Source organism: Phymastichus coffea, unplaced genomic scaffold (genome assembly GCF_024137745.1).
Source record: "Phymastichus coffea isolate CEN01 unplaced genomic scaffold, Cenicafe_Pcof_1.1 PCOF00001, whole genome shotgun sequence".
NCBI classification, from domain to species: domain Eukaryota; kingdom Metazoa; phylum Arthropoda; class Insecta; order Hymenoptera; family Eulophidae; genus Phymastichus; species Phymastichus coffea.
The window spans coordinates 2,230,973-2,252,137 of NW_026706812.1; the positions used below are offsets into that span (position 1 = coordinate 2,230,973).

At 36.0% G+C, this 21,165-nt stretch overlaps 1 protein-coding gene across 4 annotated transcripts in view; it reads right to left on the reverse strand.

Annotated features, from left to right (window-relative positions):
- LOC131675023 (cytosolic purine 5'-nucleotidase) overlaps positions 1–21,165 on the reverse strand; it is a 678,819-nt gene that overhangs the window by 148,201 nt on the left and 509,453 nt on the right. For all 4 annotated transcript variants that reach the window (XM_058953825.1, XM_058953835.1, XM_058953853.1 and 1 more), the window contains one exon: positions 17,715–17,955. In XM_058953825.1, the coding sequence (XP_058809808.1) occupies positions 17,715–17,955 (241 nt within the window). The remainder of the gene's footprint in view (positions 1–17,714; positions 17,956–21,165) is intronic.

Genomic DNA, 21,165 nt, shown 5'->3' on the forward strand with positions numbered 1-21,165 from the left:
CCAACTGTCTTCACCGAGATATACACTACCGTCCATAAAGATTTGCCATCCCTTTGCTGAAATCATCAAAATTTTAGAGTTTTATGGCTCAGTTTCTATAAGAGCTAGAAAATCCTGCGGGGTCTCATTTGAAAGGTCTTGCCAAGACCTTTCAAATGTTGTAAAACATAATTGATTTTATTTGTTTTTTGTACAACTTGTGACGTCATAAACAAATTGTTTTTTTTTAATTTTTTTACATCAACTTCGACCCCGATTTATTTATATAACGGATTCTACGATGGAAAAACTAAATAAGCCATTCGATACAGCTTTCAGAAAGCTACAAAATCCATATCCGGAAAATTTTTTTACCTTTATTTTTTATGAGCTATATGGTGTTTTATACAAAAACAAAGATTTTCAAAAAATGGGCTGTATTATTTTTATTTTCAACTCTAAAGAAAAAATTCTCAGAAGAAAAAATGTAGTATTTTGCAAGAGCTATCAAACGCGCCACTCAGAATTTAAAAAAAAAATTTTTTTTTTCACGTTTTTTAGAATTGAAATTTTTCTAGAAAAAAAACTGAAATTACATATATTTAATAAAATTAGTAAGTAACTACTATTTATAACTGAATGGGCTTAGAAACAATGATAACAAGATACATTTATTGTATTCGACGTTTGTAACAGAGGAATTTGCATTGTTTTCATTTTTAATGACTTTCTGCAGTATTGTGCTCACCGATAATCACTGTGATAATCACTGAGTGTTTACGTGGTTTGATTTACTTGACTTTCATGAATGTATACATATAGCAGAGAATACGTATGGAAATTCAGTCTCTTATCAGCTTTAATGAGTGAAATATCAATGTGTCCAATCTAGTCAGTAAATTATGCATGTATTTTTTGTTCATTAAAAATGACGAAAAAAAGAAACTTAAGCATTGAAGAGCGATCTGAGATAGTAGCCTTGCATAAAGTGAATAAAAGTAATAATGAAATTTCCAAAATTTTCAATATTCCAAGAAGAACAGTTGATTATAACATTAAAAAATTCAGAACTCAAGGAAATATCAAAAACAAAAAAATTTCAAGAAGGCCTAGGAAAACTACGAGAGCTACTGATAAACACATTTGTAGTACAAGTACACATAATCCAAGACTCACGACACCCGAATTTGCTGTTGAAACTCAAAAAGCGTATGATGTTAAATTTAGTGTTACTACGATAAAGAGACGACTTCATGAAGATGAACTATACGGTCGAATAGCAATTAAAAAGCCTTTACTAAAACCGATTAATAAAAAGAAACGATTGGCTTGGGCCAAAAAACATAAAATTTGGACCATTGATAAATTGGAAAAAAGTTTTGTAGTCTGATGAGAGCAAATTCGAGGTTTTTGGTAGTAAACATAGATGTTTTGTCCGGAGAAAAAATAAGCATCAATTATGCTTTACAACATTTGAAAGGTCTTGGCAAGACCTTTCAAATGAGACTACGCAGGATTTTCTAGCTCTTATAGAAACTGAGCCATAAAACTCTAAAGTTTTGATGATTTCAGCAAGGGGATGGCAAATCTTTATGGACGGTAGTGTATAGATTTATTTAACTATTCCTGGTATAAAAGCTGTTACGTCAATGAAAAACCAGATAAATTTGATAACCCTATAAATTTCAGTTTTGGAAAGTCTTGAGCAATACATTGTGAAATAGAAGAGTGTACAAACATTGCAATTGTACGATGTGGTTGGTATAAAAAAGCATTGTGCTTTAAACACTTTTATGAGGACTACCATTATTGTACGAACTTCGTAAAATAATATATTTTATGTTCAATACAAAAAATGCACTATGGCAAAAGATAAAAGATTGTAGATTATTATGATACTCTAATATTATAGAAAAAAGTTGCAACGGTAGTCGATTCAATTAATCGATCCGTTCGCGATTCTGCTTCTCATGCGTTAGTTCGAACTATTAAGAAAGAGAGAGAGAGGGGGCGCGCGATCTTTTGAATAAGCAGTTACGCCTCAGCTGTGTTCGTATCGATACCGTCGATTTTGTGTTGCACTTAGTTTTCGCCGATAACAAGTTTTTTGGGACTATTACGTGCGTGTGTGCAACAACGGCATTGCAGTAGCAAGCAGCAGGACAATACAGCAGCAGATTGCAGCAAATCAGACGCAGAGTAAGGCAGCGCAGCTGATTAATCGAGGGGCAGCGGCATTTGATATTTTGCATCAACAATTACGGCTGATCACCGTAATTGCACCGCATGGTAGGTGCACCTTCCGTCATTATATGCGATACAAAATATATTCGGTATTTTGTCTAATCACGTTAGCGTTATTTTTTTGTATTCGCGTCGAGCGTTAGTTCACGGTAGAATTCGAATTTTCTCTCTCTCTCTTTCTCACCGAACATAGTTAATTGTAAAATCCTATTCGCGAGCGTTAGTCTTTCGGTCCTACAAAGACTGTAGTGATTTTTTATTAATTAAAGTCTGTTAAATTTATTCGCCGTTTTCGTCATTTAATTTTCCTAGTAGCTTAGGTAATTGAAAAAGGCTTAGGTTTTAATCTGATTACATCTAGGGGATTAAGAAGATTAGGAGTAAAGTCAGTCACACTTAAAACTTATCGCGTGTCACAAGACACGTGACTTAAGGTGAGTTCAACTCCGTTTGATAGAAGACAACTAAGATAAATCATCTGACGTTAAGGTGAATACATGTACTATCATACGTGTTTAACGGAGCGGCGGTTTGCTCTGCATCGTGGGAGTTTGTTCTTAAATAAATTTCCCATTTTTCAGATAACCTCCCTCGTTACAAAGTACATTATAAATTAAATTTACAATAAAGGAATTTCAATAACATTCTGATAACAATTTCTAAGGAATTTATAGAACTGCTTCACACACAGAATTTTCTTGTTTACAAATTTAGGAATTTGAGATGGTTTAGTTAAAAAGCACAGGCATCTAGCCTATTTGTTGTTTAGGGGTTTAGGGTTTAAGACTCTTTAGTTCAGGTATACAGCCTACAAAGATCACACATTTGTAAACAAATTTTTATGAAAGTTAAAATTTTTTTCGACATCTTCATCCACCACATTTGTTCCGCCATTTTAAATTTTCAAAATCTGATATCAGATTTGTAATGAGCGACCTCGAAAACCTCTATGTACAAACTTTCTATGAAATATTATGTATTGAATTACATTTTTACAGTTATTTTGTGTTAGGGGTGGCTCCCCCCCCTTAGGGTAATATTTATTAAAACACCGAAAGAAGTCAACTAAATTTTGTTATTATGGATGTTTAAACATTTTTTCCAATTTTTTTAGTCGGTTTAAACTTTTTTATTCTAAAATTATGCCAAAAAATATATGTTTTCAATCCCTAAAAAATAGAGGATGCTACCCTTACTCTTCGAATTACCATGAAATACTTGCTCCTTTTGTAAGAAATAACCCACTATTTGTTTCACTGAAAAATATTAATTTTAAGCCGAGATAAAAAAAAAACGCTTTTTGGGGGTTAATTTTAGGGGAAGTTTTTACCCCTTAAAAGTGAAAATTAGCCGATAAAAAAAATATGTGTCTCTTATTTTTTTTAGTTCTGCAATATGTATCAAAATCATCAAAATCTTTGAGTTGGGGTTGGGTACCATTCCTTGTTAGTAAATTTACAGAGAAGAATTCTTGTACCATTATTCGTGAGATTTCTTAGCAAATGGAATTCCTCTATGGGTCCAATATTTTCTTATCGTGTTAAAAGTTCGCTCAGCGACTTATGTCTTAGATATCGTATCTTGATGCATGTTGGATCTATAATCAAATGCTCGGATACGTCACTCATGATGGTATTGAATACTGAAACCAATGATCAATAAATTATTGATTAATTTTTATACATACTCCGCTGGCTGGATTTGTAAACCCGAAGAATTTTCAGATCGTATCAACGGATTAGGTTAGTCGTGGAGAGTTTTGGTTTCTTTGAAGGTGGAATATGAAAGGTTTCGGTTTGAATTTATTTATTAAATTATTCTTCGGATATCCAGGTAGGCGTTTGCTTATTCGTGGTCAGTCCAAAGCTATTAAAAGCTGATCTGTGTCGGAGATCCGGTAAATGGTATTGAGACGACTTTGGTGTATGCACGTGAGATAATTCATGTGTTGTGGTATTAGTTAACACTTTTGTGCGTACGACGCAGCATTTATAAATTATACTGATAATTATTATGATTAGGATATCAATACTGAATCCTCCATAGATTAATCCTGATTGCGATGTTGTGATTTTCATATGATTTCGTGTCATTTCTGTCTTTTCCGTAATATCGTTTAATGTTTTTTCCTGGCTGGTCCAGGTTTCAGCTTGTGGGGTCCATTCTTCTAATTTAATATCTGTTTCAGATAGATAGGTTAGCGTCGGGTAGAGATTTGTTAGGTTGAGGGTCAAGTTTGGTTGTTATAGGTAAGCATTCATATTATCTTTGCTCATTTCCGTAAATAAAGTTGCATCCTTAGTATATCCGATGCACCCCGAGGCAGTTATTAATATTTCTACCCCTTATATTTGGGTTTTTTGGTCCATTTGATTTGGGCAAACAATTCGAACTATATCTTGTCGGTAACTTGAGAATATCCATGACCCATCCATTGATATATAATTCCAACTAGTTATTCGTTGTATTTTTAGTACTATGTCAGAATGGTATAATTCATGATTGGATGATTGTAACAGCATTCCTAACTCACAGTTTCTATTTAAATTAGTGTCTAAAACAGGTCCTCCTACCGGATATATAAAAGTATAGTTTGTTCGCACACAACTTTGTAATATACTATTTTTGATCCGAACTTAATACCAAGTACGGGTGTCTGTGTCTAATACGATGCTTATTTTTCAGTTGAGCTCGGTAATTGTGGTATCAATATTGAGTGCAGACGGTATAGATTATAGTAATTTCTGTCAACTAGAGGTAAATGAATGACAATGTATGTCTACCATTCTCGCTGAATTGCATCAATGCTGGAAATTTTAATAATTTCCTCGAATCTGAGGTGTTCAGTTGGAATTGGGAAATCAAGGTCTGTTTCCATAAATTTTATATCATTCGCTATCTGATGCAACATGTTAGAGTCTACTACTGTGGGCAAAAAGTAAGGTGAATTTGTTTGTAAAATGAAAAATCTTTATTTATTCTTCTACATCAATGTCATCCCCTTCGAAGTAATCCCCTCCCGATAAAATACACTTATGCCAACGTTTTTTCCAATCCTCGAAACATGCCAAATAGTCCCTTTCCGGTATAGCCATCAGCGCCTTCTTCGATTCAGCTCTTATCTCCTCAATCGACTCGAAACGCGTTCCCCGGAGTGGTCTCTTGAGTTTTGGAAATAGCCAGAAGTCACACGGAGTCAAATCAGGCGAATACGGTGGTTGCGGAACGATATGCGTCGAATTTTTGGCGAAATGGTCACGAAGAACGAGTGAACGAATTGAGCGTTTTCGGTACCAAACGAGATTTGACTTTTCGTAGGCCCAAATGGTCTTTCAAAATTGTTTTCACAGATCCTTCTGATACTCCGATCATATCAGTAAGGTCTCTAACAGTCAACCGACGATTTTCGAGCACTAATTCCTTCACTTTATTGACGTGTTGGTCATCTGTTGACGTCGATGGTCGTCCGGAGCGCTCCAAGTCATCAACACGTTCTCGACCCTCTTTGAAGTCTTTGTACCACTTATAAACATTTTTCTGCGACATGGTAGAATCACCAAAGGCCTTCCGCAACATCCTCAACGTTTCCGCAGCCGAAATTTCATTCCGCAAACAAAATTTGATGGCACTTCTTTGCTCAATTAAATCAGACATTGTAAAAATCGAAACATGCACTCTTGGTCGTTTGGTAAACACAAGCGTAAATATATTACTGATGATGACATTGACATGAAATTTGTCCCAGATGTCATTCGCAGTCCTACCAACTCAAGAAAAAAAGAACTAGCCCGAAATGTTAAGCCCGCGAAGTTTAAATTGAAAATTCACCTTACTTTTTGCCCACAGTAGTATAACATTCGGATGCACTTTGCCCTTTTTTAACGCATGAATAATTTCAAGAAGTCTTTCCGAGCTTTTGATGTAATGGTCCAGTTTTGTTTCTAGCATTGTTCTACGTGATTGTATTGAAGTCATGTATTCCTGTCGAGCATTTTCATTTTCTAATTTCTTGAATTTTTGTCGCATTTAAAGGTTTAATTTGTAAATTCTGTCCCCACGAACGTCCATCATTTTATAAAGTTTATTCATTCCTGTGGTTCATACTTTTATCACTGAAAAATTTAATGATATCTTTTTGGTCTATATACAATTGATTTACGAGGTCTGTCCAGAAAGTATCGGGCCTACGTTTATATCTTCGCGCCATAGTGTTCGAGCGACCTCTATCGAACAGAAACGTCAACCGTAAAGCCTCACGAATCTATTGGTTACTTACTGACACCTGCCGGACATATAGTTCATGCGCAGCGTGTCTTTATTTACAGTGCATTTTTCGCGTTCGTCGGATTTTGATATTGTCAAAAATGACTGAAAAACAAGATCAACGAATTTGTATCAAATTTTGCTTTCAATTCGGAAAAACGAGTTCGGAAACTATTGAAATGATGCAAAAAGCCTTCAGGAGGCTGTATGAGCAAAACACGAATAATAGAGTGGTATAAACGATTCAAGGATGGTCGCACTTCTGTCGATAGTGATTCTCGTTCCGGCCGACCTTCGACGACAAAAACCGCAGATAATATTGAGCGAGTGCGACTTGCAATTGAACAAGATCGTCGTATGACTGTGCGAGGACTAGAAGAAGACCTTGAAATACCAAAAACTATCATTTCAGAAATTTTAACCGAAAATTTAGGAATGAATCGCGTGTGTGCGAAATTCATCCCAAAATTGCTCATAGCAGAGCAGAAGAATGTACATCACGAATATGCACCAACAGGTCAGACATTCAATAAAGAATACTACGTTTAAATTTTAAAACGTTTGCGTGATGCAGTAAGAAGAAAATGGCCGCACTTTTGGGAAAGTGGTAACTGGCTTCTCCATCACGATAATGCGTCAGCGCATTCATCCAATCTTTTGCAGCAGTTTTTGAGCAAACACAATATTGCATTGCTTCGACAACCTCCATACAGTTCCGCATAGTCCCTTGTGACTTTTGGCTGTTTCCAAAACTAAAATAACCACTCAAAGGACATCGATTCGATGACAAAACAACGGTTGAAAAAAATGCGACGAGTGTACTTAAGGCTATCCTTAAAAGTGAGTACCAGGACTGTTTTGAAAATTGGAAACATCGATGGAACCGTGTTATTTAATTAAGTGGGGATTACTTTGAAGGATGCCACCCACTAAACAATAAAGAATAATGCTAGCACGAAAATATAAAGGTAGGCCCGATACTTTCCGGACAGACCTCGTATATTGGCTCTTATCTTATCAGTTTCGTCAATAGTCACTAATCCAAATAAACTATAAGTTAGCCTTCCTATACCTCCAAAAAGTACCAATCTTATTGGCCTGATATTTTTAGGTCCTTGAACATTGGGGGGTTGAATATGTCCCATGTTCTCAATAGCTCCTTTAATTATAATCTATTTTATTTTCCTTCGAAATATTACTAATCTCATATATAAACAATGGTTAAGGAAAATCTCTCATGTAATTAAAACAACACTCTTGAAAATTTCAACGTTTCGCCATAAATTCATGGCCTCTTCAGGAAAACTTTATTAAAAAAAAAAAATTATGAACAATTAAAAACTTTTTTATAAACAAATCGACATGATCATAACACTACAGTACACATCTAACAATAATAATAAAATCATTCGTACTCACAACTATAGAAAACCTAAGTCATAGTAATGTTAATTAATAAAATATTTTTACTATTCAGAAACAAACCGAAAAGTCAGAGATATAAAATGAACTGTGAATTTCAAAGTGGTAAAACTGTCTATATACTAGAAATGTCAATATAGTAAGCAATTAAACAACCAATCAGAGTCAAGCACGAAACGGAGATGCCCGAACAATTCGAAAAAAATTACTAAAGATTACAAATTAACTCAAGAATTTTTAAAAAATAATAAGAATTTCTTTTTCACACGATCAGATAAGGGTAATGTTTCGGTATGTTTGAATAAGGATGATTACATGAGAAATATGGAATTATTGTTGGCTGATAAAGATACATATAAAATAGTTGAAAAAAATCCGTTAAAAAATCTTCAATCAAAGGTTTATCAGATATTATCACAATTAAATGAGGAAGAATTCTTGGATCAGAGATATAATAGAATCAATCTCACACAAACTAATACATCTTTAGCGAGAGCGTATGGATTACCTAAAATACATAAAAGTGATTGCCCACTTAGAACAGTTATTTCACTAATAAATAGCCCTACTTATTTTCATTCAAAAGTATTAGATAAAAATCTGAGAAAATGTATTGAACCACCCAAATCATATATTAAAAATAGTTTTTCATTGATAGATAAGTTTAAAAAAATATATATTCCGGATGATTATAATTTACTTTCGCTCGATGTAAGTTCTCTTTTTACGAACATTCCCTGTGATTTGGTTATCAAAAGTTTAGACAAACGTTACAATAGAATAAAATCACACTCAAAAATTCCATTCAATACAATAATTGATATTACCAAATTCATATTTAATAATACTTATTTTTGTTTTAATAATAAAATATATAAACAGATGTTTGGTTCTCCAATGGGATACCCAATATCGCCATTATTTGCAGATTTAGTCATGGATGACTTAGAAAATTATTGTTTGGATCAACTTAAAAAGGATTTTGACTGTGTTCCAATTTTTTATTACCGTTATGTTGACGATACAATTTTGTGTATAAAAAAAGAACATGTACAATCAGTATTAGACTTTTTTAACAGCTATAACAGACATTTGAAATTCACATATGAAATAGAACAAAACAACAGTATAAATTTTCTTGATGTGACTATCTACCGAAATCACAATTCTATTTATACTAATTGGTATCTGAAACCACTTTCGGCAGGCAGACTATTGAATTACAATTCTAATCACACTATTCAACAGAAGAAAAATATTATTTCTAATTTAGTTGATAGAGCAGTACGTTTATCAGATCCGACCTTTCATGATGCTAATATTGAACAAATAAAAAAAACATTATTACAAAATAATTATCCGATTAAATTCATAAACTCAAATATCAATCGTAGACTAAGACAACATAGATACAAACAAATCAAAGGTATTATTGAATCAGTTCACAATAATAAACAATATAATCAAGACACTATACTACCACTGCCGTTATGTGAGAATTTTTATTATAATTGTAATTCTATCTTTAAGAAATTTAAAATCACATGTGTTCCTATTTTAAGCAAAAAACTCAATAACATAATTAAACTAGGCAAGGACAAATTGTCAAAGTGGGATGAAACTGGAGTCGTTTACAAATTCAATTGTAAATCATGCCCTGCGAATTATGTAAGGGAAACAAAACGTAGTTTAAAAAAGAGAATTAAAGAACACAAAGATTCAATAGGAAAAAATAAGTTACCAGTATCTTCTCACATAGAGAATTTTCCTAACCATGAATTTGATTGGGAAAACACAGTTATTTTGGATAGAGAATCAAATTACAAAAAAAGAATTACATCTGAGATGATGAATATTAATATTAGTGATAACACGATTAACAGGAAAGAAGATGTGAAGCTTCTCAATAAACAATACTGTCGGATTGTACATGTTGTAAAAGAGATGCGCTCTTGTCATTGAATTTTATTTGTGTGATTCGAATTGTTCGGGCATCTCCGTTTCGTGCTTGACTCTGATTGGTTGTTTAATTGCTTACTATATTGACATTTCTAGTATATAGACAGTTTTACCACTTTGAAATTCACAGTTCATTTTATATCTCTGACTTTTCGGTTTGTTTCTGAATAGTAAAAATATTTTATTAATTAACATTACTATGACTTAGGTTTTCTATAGTTGTGAGTACGAATGATTTTATTATTATTGTTAGATGTGTACTGTAATGTTATGATCATGTCGATTTGTTTATAAAAAAGTTTTTAATTGTTCATAATTTTTTTTTTTTAATAAAGTTTTCCTGAAGAGGCCATGAATTTATGGCGAAACGTTGAAATTTTCAAGAGTGTTGTTTTAATTACATGAGGGATTTTCCTTAACCATTGTTTATATATGAGATTAGCTCCTTTAATATTTGTTCGTATTTGTTCAAGAGAGATTGTCTTCAGGTCAATATGATCCTTGCCAATTATATTAGTGCAAGTTTCCTCATTGAGATGCTCAGTACAATTTCGTAGTAGCGAGCGTATGTCAATTATAGCATTGGTCTTCGCCAGGAATAAATTGGTGTCGATGGATATGTTTACATTCCAGTTTGCCCTCTTTATTCTCATCGGATCTATTCTTTCGTAGTATATTCCTGGATTGCTGTCTAGCTTTTCTATAGAATAAGCTTGGGGGTTCATTATAAACGGGGCGAAGACGGAGAGAAAGAAAAGTAAAATCAGATACATACTAAATGAAAAGAAGAATAATACCGGAAAGAATAAAACAAGATAGATAGTATAGGTGAAGGATGTAGAATAGATAAGATAAATAAATAATTGAATTTATACAGTACGCCTAAAGCTTAAGTTTATCCATATGCGTATTGTTTTTCCATTAGGTAATTCTAACAAGACATTTTTATAATTTAAAATTTCGACAATTTTTAACGGTTTTTTATAATAACCATCGGCTTTTCCTACCCGAGGTTCATTCAATACCCAGGCGTAATCGCCAAATTTCCCTTTAAAGGGAAATTGTTTGTCATATCAGTCTTTAGATTTTTCCTTTACACGAATATGATTCTCACCCGCCGCTATCTTTAGTTGTAGGTATTGGTTATAAGTCCCTAATTTTTCTTCCCTAGGGATCCTCATAGGGAAACGAGCGATTCGTCCATAAACTGACTCAAAGGGGTTTTAACCAGTTCCATACTCGTATTACATGTAAAAATGACAAAGAGAACCCTCTTTTAATTTTGGTTAATCGGTCCCAGTCGTCGAATCCTTCCGAATATATTCGTAAGAAATCAATTAAGGGTGCATGACTTCTCTCGAGAGAGCCATTAGTCTGAGGTCTATATCCGGCAGTCGTTAAATGGTAAATTTTAAACAAGTGTAATAACGATTCCACAATCTTTGAAAGAAAGTTAGTCCCGTGATCTGACAATATTGCTCTCGGGGTACCGAATTGGCATATTAAATGTCTAGCCAACGCATCAGCGATAGTGGTTGTTCTAAGATCCTTTATTGGTACTACGATTAAGTATTTGGTCAGATTACATTGCATGGTCAGCAGATGACAATTTCCACTAGGAGAGGAACGTAATTTTCCTACAGTGTCTATTGATACCTTGTCGACTGCTTCAATTGGTGTGTCCGTAATCAGCATTGGTTCTTTAGTCTTGTGACGATCAATTTTCTTCTCAAGACAACTCGGACATTTCCGTACATAATTTAATATATCTTTTCGTAGTCCTGGCCAATAATATCGCGCTCGGATTTTCCGATATGTCTGATTGCCACCCTTATGGCCACTCACTAGGCTATCTTATAGTGTTTTAATTATTTCCGTCCGCTCGTTTCGCGGTGGAAAAATTATCTTCCCATAATATACGATGACCTTTATAGGGCTCTTTTCGAAAATTCTTATTATTATTTCTATTAGTAATCCAGATCCTCTTCCTTCTGTTAGTATCCAAGATCATCGGTATAATCCCCTCGTCTAGCAATTCGGAAACTTACTACATTTCTCTTAATCAGTATCTTCTTTAAAAAACCCCGCACAAAACCAATGAAAAAATACTTTCGGTTAATTTAAATCTTACACTGACAAATCGATAGTTCGTAACATACTGATCAAATGTCTTCATGGGTACCATATCCGGAAACTCGTTTTTTAGGGACAAATCAAGGGTGTTAGCTCCAAAAATACATAGTATACGTCTTAGCCATTTTAAGACGACAATGATATGCTTTTATTGAATGCATGTAAATTGATTTATATTTTGTGGACATTTGAAAGTCGATGCACATATAAATACTCACAACCTCTTTCTCTGATCCGTATATCTCTTTGTTTTACGCGAAAGTGATAGTGTACGGTGACCCATTCTCAGCCGAATCCAGGATCAACGGCGTGGACGTAATGGGCGTCTGATCCCTCTGTGTGTGTGTGTGTGTGAGTTTATGTGTGTGTGGGTTAGTTCATGTGTAATTATCTACGTGTGTTAGTGTTTGTGTGTGTTATTCATTATGCGTGTTAGTGTGTCAGAAAATGCACAATGAAATATTGAAACTCGACTTGTTATTGAGAGACTAGCCCAGGAGTAATCGAGTTTGAATATTTCATTTCACTTTTTATATATTTCTTTTCACTTTTTCACCACTAAATAGGAGCCTCACTCTCTCTAGAACTTTTTGTTTGCCATAATCCTTAAGTAGAACCGTTTCGTTATTTTTTTCAATATGTGTCTACGAAAGCGACTACTTGTTTCGTACTGACGATGGCTGGTCAGTAGTCGTAAGCCGATACACAATTCTATATTTTTAAAAAAACATTCCTTTTTTTCTAAAAATACCAACTCTTGCCATTGTAATCTCAATATGCATGGTTATGAGGCTGCCACCACTGCAGTCCACCATTGCAGGATATTGCGGAGAAGAGTTCGTGGCTTGTAGAGAGATCGTTGTAATATTTCTGTTCTCAATTCTTAAAAATAATCTTAGTTTAGAATAAATCCAGGGCAGTCTTCTTCAGACTTCCTTATTCATTGTTATTTGAACAACGTTTATTATTTATACACCCAGAAATAAATGCTTACGCTGTTGATTTACATGTCTTACAATGTATACTGGGATACAGTAGAATACAAAAAATACAAGTCTTCATCGTAGAGAATAATTAACTGTACAGTACTGATTTGATTTCATTGCAAAAGAATATAATTATTTCTGGTTGTTAAAATGGCTAATAGATTTCGGATTCCTTGCTATATTTGCCCTAACGCTTTACATGCTAGAGTAATGGTACGTTTGGCTAACGCTGAAGATGACCTTCTACGAGAAATCGCTTTTACAAGACGCTTGGAGAATGGAAGACCAGAAGCTCCTATTGATCTTGAAACTCGGATCTGTAACAATTGTAATATAACAATACGCCGTGAAATTCAAATGTTACAGGCTGATCCCAATTGCACTCGACTCAATGTTCTTTCTCATCGTACTAATAATGAATGTTTGGTGTGCCATAGACGTATTAACATTCACAGCTTAAGTTTGCAATCCAGAGTTCATATTTTTGTAGAGCGAAACATTTATGTGCCAGCAAGATACTGTTGCTGTAATGAGCATTTGGATGAAAAGGGTTTATTACCACTCAATATTATTGAAGATTTCAGGTTCATTAATAGACCATACATTTTGAATGGTCCAGAATTACAATCATTTGTTCAAGCGATGCGTGAAGAAATTGTGCATAGCCCTGTACGCAGATATGAAGATGAACGCACTTTAACAGATGAACAATTTGCAGCTATTTCTCGGCACTGTTAGCTGGTGGAGGAAATCTGGACGCCAGTCGTTATCGATGGAAGCACCGTCAGTTTGGGTGCTCTTTGATACTTTCAGCGCTGCTACCGGAATAGCACCAGCTGGTGGTGCCGGCGGCGATAGGGTCTCTTCATACACGACGCCCGGAGCAGATGACGGAGTCTGGGGTTCATCTTCGCTCACCTCCTTAATCAGCACGGACGACGAGCTCTCGTGAGCTCGTGCTCGTGCCTGATCCTCCTCTTTTCTCGTTTCCTCAATGAGGTGTAGGCCGGCGTGCACTACTCCGTTGACGGCGGTACCCAAATCCAATCCTATGAGGGTGGCCGCCACTTTTTCGAACTGCTCCTGCGCGATCTTCATCTTGTAATATTTCTACATGTCAATATCGGTAATCTTTACCATTTGATATTGAAGGTTGGCGCCTATTCGGCTGCTTAGAACCTTCGTCGCTGGGGTTGAAGGTGGGGTCCTTTGCGTCGGTCTCCCAGGTTCTTCGTTCGCAGGGTGTCATTCATCAACGTTCGGTGATTTCGAGATCTCCATCTTTTCCTTTTTACGACGACGGGAGGGGAGACAAGTGAACTTTTTTGGCACGACAGGGCACGAATAGTCAGCGCGTTCTTGCGGGATCGTCCCCGCGGGCGCTTTACCGTGCTATTCGATGGGGCTGTTGTCGTGGTCTTATCGGGGTGATTGAATGGAGTGCGACGAGGGTGGTTTAAACTCGTCGCGTTCTCACTTTGGAGCGTATTATTCGCGGTAACGGCGCGTTCGCTTTCGTGGGGTGTCGCCTTGTTCGATATAGGCGGGTGATTCGTCGCCTCAGCTTCCTCGGTGCTCGAGGTATCGTCGTCATCTTGTCTTCGGGTTTAGTCATCCGAGAAGGTGTTCTCCCGGCCATAATAGGGTTTAAGGTCTTTGGCGTGAACCAATTCTTTGACCTCTTCCTCTTTGTTGGCAAGGCGGTATTAATTGACTCCGAGTACTTTGATTATCACGTAAGGCCCCACGAATTTCGGCGCTAGCTTCGCGGATATACCCTGTGTCGCACTGGATAGTATGCGGTTCCTTTTCCACACCCAGTCCCGTTTCTTGAATCTCGAAGCCCTATGCTTAGCATTGTAATACTTCGCCTGTCTAAGGGATTCGTTAGAGGCGATCTCTCAGGCCTCCTGAATAACGAATGGATTATTTTCCGTATGCTCATTCCATTTCTTTATTCGAAGTAAGTCTTCCTCCTGGGTCCCAAGCTCGTCCCTTTTTGCCTACGGAGAGTGTTCGGGCCTTCCGGTTACCTTCCGTAATTGAGTATAACAGGGTTGGTTTCCATGAAGCTGTGGATACCGGTGTTCACTGCGAACGCGAGTTCAGGCAAGACTCGGTCCCACTCTTTTGATTCCCGTGCAGGTAGAAGGTAATCATCGTCTTCAGAGTCCTATTAACTCTTTCAGTAGGATTAGCCTGGGGGGTATAGGTTGGTGTAAAGGTACGGTTTACCCCCTGTTCCCTCAGGTATTCAACTACGAGCTGGTTCCGGAATTCGGTGCCATTATCGGACAGAAAGATTCTAGGTGTGCCGAAGCGCAAGATCACTCGTTCCCAGAATTCCCTTACGATTGTTTTACCGTTGCCGCTACGTATAGGTATACATTCGACCCATCGTGTGAATAAGTCGATGAACACCAATACGTATTCGTGCCCTCGAGGGCTCCTCGGGAACGGTCCGGCAATGTCGCCCACCACAACTTGCCAAGGCGTGGACAACATCCGATCTTTCATAAGTCCGCACGGTAGTCGCTGTTCGACCTTACATTGCTGATAGATCTGACATTTGTGGACGTACCTTCGGATATCGGCGTATATGCCTGGCCAATAGTAGGACTGAGCGACTCGGGTAAAGGTATTCTCTCGCCACAAATTTCCGGCGGTCTCATTGTCGTGGTTTTCGAACAGAACAGCTTCTCGGTCTTGCGGTGGTACGACAAGCATCCAGGTATCCTCGTACCCGTATTCATCTCGGTAGTCATTGTTGGGCCGTTGGTGGTACATCACTCTGCCCACTACCTTCCAATCTATATATTCCTCCGGATTGGCTTCGACGCGTCGGAACTGTTCTGAGTACCAGGCGTCGTCTCTTTCTTTAGGCTGGTCTATCGAGCCGATTTCCGCCTTCACGGGCTCGAACGCGCGCGACAACGCAACAGGTAACATGTTGTCTGTCCCTTTTGCGATACTCTATATCGAAGGTATGGCCTTGGAGTTGTAGAGCCCATCGAGCCAGACGTTCTATGGGATTTTTCAAATTACACAGCCATTTCAGACTGATGTGAACTGTTACTACTTTGAATCGGTACACTTCTATATATGTGCGGAACTTCTGTATAGCCCATACGACCGCCAAGCATTCGCGCTCCGTGGCAGAGTAGTTCTGCTCCACCGGGTTAAGGACTCTACTAGCGTACTCGATGATCCGGTCTTCGTCCCGTACTCTCTGAATCAGGATGGCGTCGCTTCCCGTAGCTCTAGTGTCTGTCTCCAACACGTACAGTCCATCGGGTTCTGGCAATCCGAGGCACGGTGCGGATGTCATGAGTGCCTTAAGTTTGGCAATAATTTGCTCTTGATCTGGTCCCCACACATATTTGCACTTTTTCCTTGTTAATTTCGTTAACAGTTGAGCGTGAGTGGCAAAATCACTCAAGAAGTAGCAATACCAAGAAGCAACCCCTAGAAAAGTACGCAGCTGTCGTACGTTTCCTGGTCGGGGTTACTCCATGATACAGCGCACCTTTTCAGGGTCGGGTCTGATTCCCCCTCGGTTTTTCAGCAGTCCCAAATACTTAGCCTCCGGCTTGTAGAAGACATTCTTCTCTCGATTAATCGAGAGTCCGGCTTGGATTAACCTATCCAATACGGTTTTAAGATGACGTAGGTGGCCTTCAAATCTGGACGACACTACGATGATATTGTCCAAATAGGCGAAGGCATAATCGCCAAGCTCTGAGCCGATTACGCTATCTATCAATCATTGGAAGATGGTGCCGGCATGTGGGAAACCGAATGGCATTTGCATGAACTGGAAGTGACCCAATCCGGGCACGGTAAAGGCAGTGATGGGTCGAGATTCGGGTTTGAATGGTATTTGGTGATACGCGCTATTAAGATTGAGCGTGGAGATATAGCGTGCATTTTGCAAGCGTCTCAATATATCCTGCATTAATGGTAAGAGGTACGCATTTGACTCGGTGACCTTGTTGACCTTCCGAAAGTCTATACAAAATCGGTACGAGCCATCCTTCTTGCGTATCATTACCATCGGGCTCGACCAGCCGCTATTCGCCGACTCAATCATCCCTTGGGCCAACATTTCCCATACCAATCTATGCATTTCCTAATCCTTGCTTAAAATTAAATTCGTATTTCCAGAATAATTTCGAGCACGGTGAGTTTAATCACAACATTAAAATCCGATTACGTGCTATCGTGATAATTCACGAGCCAGAATAAGATAGCTGAGCTTAGCTAAAATTTTGATCTCGGACACACAAATATCAATCTGATTTGTCCTAGGTAAAATTATCAACTGTAAAATAAGTTGGCTCATTTTCTTTCGGAGTGACACTCCTGCAATATTTAATTTGTTATAAAACAAAAATTTAGTAGTGCCTGGCTCCCATAATTCGGCATCCCGTATTTACGTCGGTGCTTCTACATTATATTAAATTTCTTGAGCAATTTAAATCGATTTGCCCTAGTAATCATTTTAATTGTAACCATTTATTTCGTTCTAAGGCCAAAAGTAGCGTGGTAAATGTTTGTCGGTAAATAACCATGTTACAAAATATTAAACGATAAACATATTTTATCAATCATAAGTAAGTTCGTACAACATTGATTTTTTGGTAAAGCGATCAGTTGACAAATGCCATAAACTTGAAATTTTATTACTTAGTTCACATAATTTATAAAAAATTAATTAATTAAACTTACTTATATACTTCTCCTAACATAATATCTAAACTTTGAAGTTCAGCAAAAAGCTTGCATTTATCAGTCCATACATGAAGCTCTTGCACTAATTCAGGAACAATTAAAAAAGTCCTCCAACCACGAATTTTTTTGCTCTTCAAAATATCCCCGAAAATATGGTCACCAATATACAAAACATCTTTACCTTTCGCACCTATCATTTCCGTGAAGACATCGCATGATCCACCTGAATATACTTCGTCTGCAAATAGAATAGTGCTTTTAATTTTATAAATTACTTATATACAATACATTTCTGGAAAATTTTATTCTATATAAATTATTATATAATAATGATCTCTGCAGCCAATCTTTTAAACTATAGAATGGTGATTCTTCATTCACTTCTAGTGAAGAAAAAGTTATCTAGGTAGAGTTATTTATGGTACAAAATTTTAAAATACTCAATATTCGTTCTCTTAACACAAGAATTTTCATCTCAAACTTTGTAATATACATAATTATTCTTCACTATATATCTACATCTAATTCATCAGTTGCTATCATTAACTATATGGCTCAAGACATACGTTATATCAAATACAGACACGTGTCTGAAACGATGACGAATCTGAATTCAGCCGCTTGTATCGTAGTACGTAGAATATACTAGGACGAGACAAGCTTAATATTTTGTGTCAGAAATTATCTGCGGTTATTAAAAATTGAGTAACATATTTTATCTTTAGCGCCGTTTTCGAAAAAGGTAAATGTGATGTGAAAGTACAGTAGTCCTCAAAATTATTAGGCACCCCTGATTTCGCTTTATTTTATTTAGGATTTTTAAGCTTTACAGAGCCTTGGAGGTTTTAATTTTCTAGTAGGTATTCCAAATATTTTTTTAATCAAAATTGGTGTTTTTCTAAACGAAAAAACGTAAATCCGATGTAGATTTGATCCATTACAAAATTTTCATGCAGATTTGAATTTAAAAAGTAATATTTTTTGGAACAATGAAATATCGTCGATTTCGTTGCACTTAAAACACTCTACAAATGTTGTATCAGTATATGATGGCATGATTCTTCTTTCCTCATATTTTTTCAACTTTCAGCTTCAAGTGATGAAAATTTCAAATGGCTATGTATAAAATTGTTTAAACCACATAAAAATAATGTCTAATGTTTAGATTAGTAAATCGCTAATTTTATTGTATTTAAGGCCAATGTTTTTCAAATACCACAGTCATTTTTAAATTTACTGCACATAAATTGTAGGAAAATACATTTTCTATTCGTTTTAAACTAATTGGTTTTGAAATAAAAATATTATAGATATTCCAAAATTTTCTTTACGATTTACAGAGGTTAGTAGAGGTTTGGAAGTCACGATATGAGACTTCAAATTCTTTTCAAGCAAACTCCTGTTGACTGTTTGTCTAGACATTTCAAACTTTAATTCTAGATATAATTGACTTTTAATACTATTTGATGTTATAGTACGATTTTGTTTGGCTTTTTGAATGATAATTCTATAAATTCGAGAACTTGTTGCGCGCGGTCTTCCTGTATATTTCTTATTTTTCACCGTCTTGCTTTTGTGGTAAGCAGTAATAGTATTCAGTACATAACATCTACTTATGTTCAATAATTTAGATATTTCAGTCTGGTTTTTATATGCTTTGAACAAATCAATAATTTGCCAGTTTTTTGTTTCGGGCACTGTTTGCGTTTTCGGAATGGATGAAGGTAAATGACTCGGTGCACGGATAAGTTAGGTAGCGATATTTATTCACAAGACTAGAAAACTTCTATGATACAATCAATTTGGATCACGCGGTAACACGGTGTGCGAGTTGTCTTGCAGCCATCTTCTGAATTACTTCAGTCGGTAATGAAGGAAGAGACTCGCGAGGTAACAATTTCTGTTTTCGCCGGTGCTGTCGCCCGTCGGTGGATACTGGAGTCGATGAAACTCCCACAACTGCTTTCCTCCCCATAATTATTTTTAAATAAAACCTACAAATTCATTAGTTCAGTTGACAAAAAAAAAAACAATAGACGAACATAGAATAAAATATGTCAGACTTATCTAAATTTTTTATCGAACGAAATAAATAAGGTATGTAAAAATATCAAATATATTGTTATAAGAATGACCTCACTTTTGCCAAAAGATGCAGCACGACGTGTTTTACAAGGATCTGAAGGTAACATTCTATGACGTTTCCTCTTTATAATACCCAAGTATTGCAGAAATCTTATAAAAATGTAAAGAAAATTTTAAAACATCTATAATATTTTTGTTTCAAAACCAATTGGTTTAAAACAAATAGAAAATGTATTTTTCTGCAATTTGTGTACAGTAAATTAAAAAATGACTGGGGTATTTGAAAAAAATTAGTTAAATGCAATAAAATTAGCGATTTTCAAATATGAAAATTAGACGTTATTTTTATGTGCTTTGAACAATTTTATATATAACCATTTGAAATTTTCATCAGTTGAAGCTGAAAGTTGAAAAAATATGAGGAAAAAAGAATCATACCATCATATACTGATACAACATTTGTAGAGTGTTTTAAGTGCAACGAAATCGACGATATTTCATTGTTCCAAAAAATATTACTTTTTAAATTCAAATCTGCATGAAAATTTTGTAATGGATCAAATCTACATCGGATTTACGTTTTTTTGTTTAGAAAAACACCAATTTTGATTAAAAAAATATTTGGAATACCTACTAGAAAATTCAAACCTCCAAGGCTCTGTAAAGCTTAAAATCCTAAATAAAATAAAGCGAAATAAGAGGTGCCTAATAATTTTGAGCACTACACTAAGATTGTAATATACAATACTCTAGACAATTTTTGATTAATTTTCTAGCAACATGCAATTGATATGTGAAATATTTGTATAACCTTGACAATTTCAGAAATCTGTTTTTCCGTTCACATTACTTATACTGCGAATGGTTAGTACTACAGTCTAATTGCAGTATGAGAAGTGTAAAGGATAGTCGCTATATTTGATTGTAAATACAACTTAAGACTTTATTTACGAGGTGTGATCAAAAAGTAAGGTGAATTTTTATTTTTCTCAAAAAATATTTATTTATTCATCAATTTTTATTTTATCTCCTTCAAAGTAATCCCCCTCGGATATAATGCACTTGTGCCAACGCTTTTTCCAATCCTCAAAGCATTTCAAAAAATCATTTTTTGTGATCTTGTTTAGTTCATCCTTCGATGCCGTCTTTATCTCCTCAATCGTGGCAAAACGCCGTCCTTTCATGGGCCTCTTCAGTTTTGGGAACAAGAAGAAGTCACAGGGGGCCAGATCTGGGGAATACGGTGCCTGTGGCATCGTTACTGTGTTGGTTTTAGCCAAAAATTCGCTCACAAGCAACGATGTGTGAGCAGGGGCGTTATCATGGTGCAAAAGCCAATTTTTATTTTTCCACAAATTCGGAC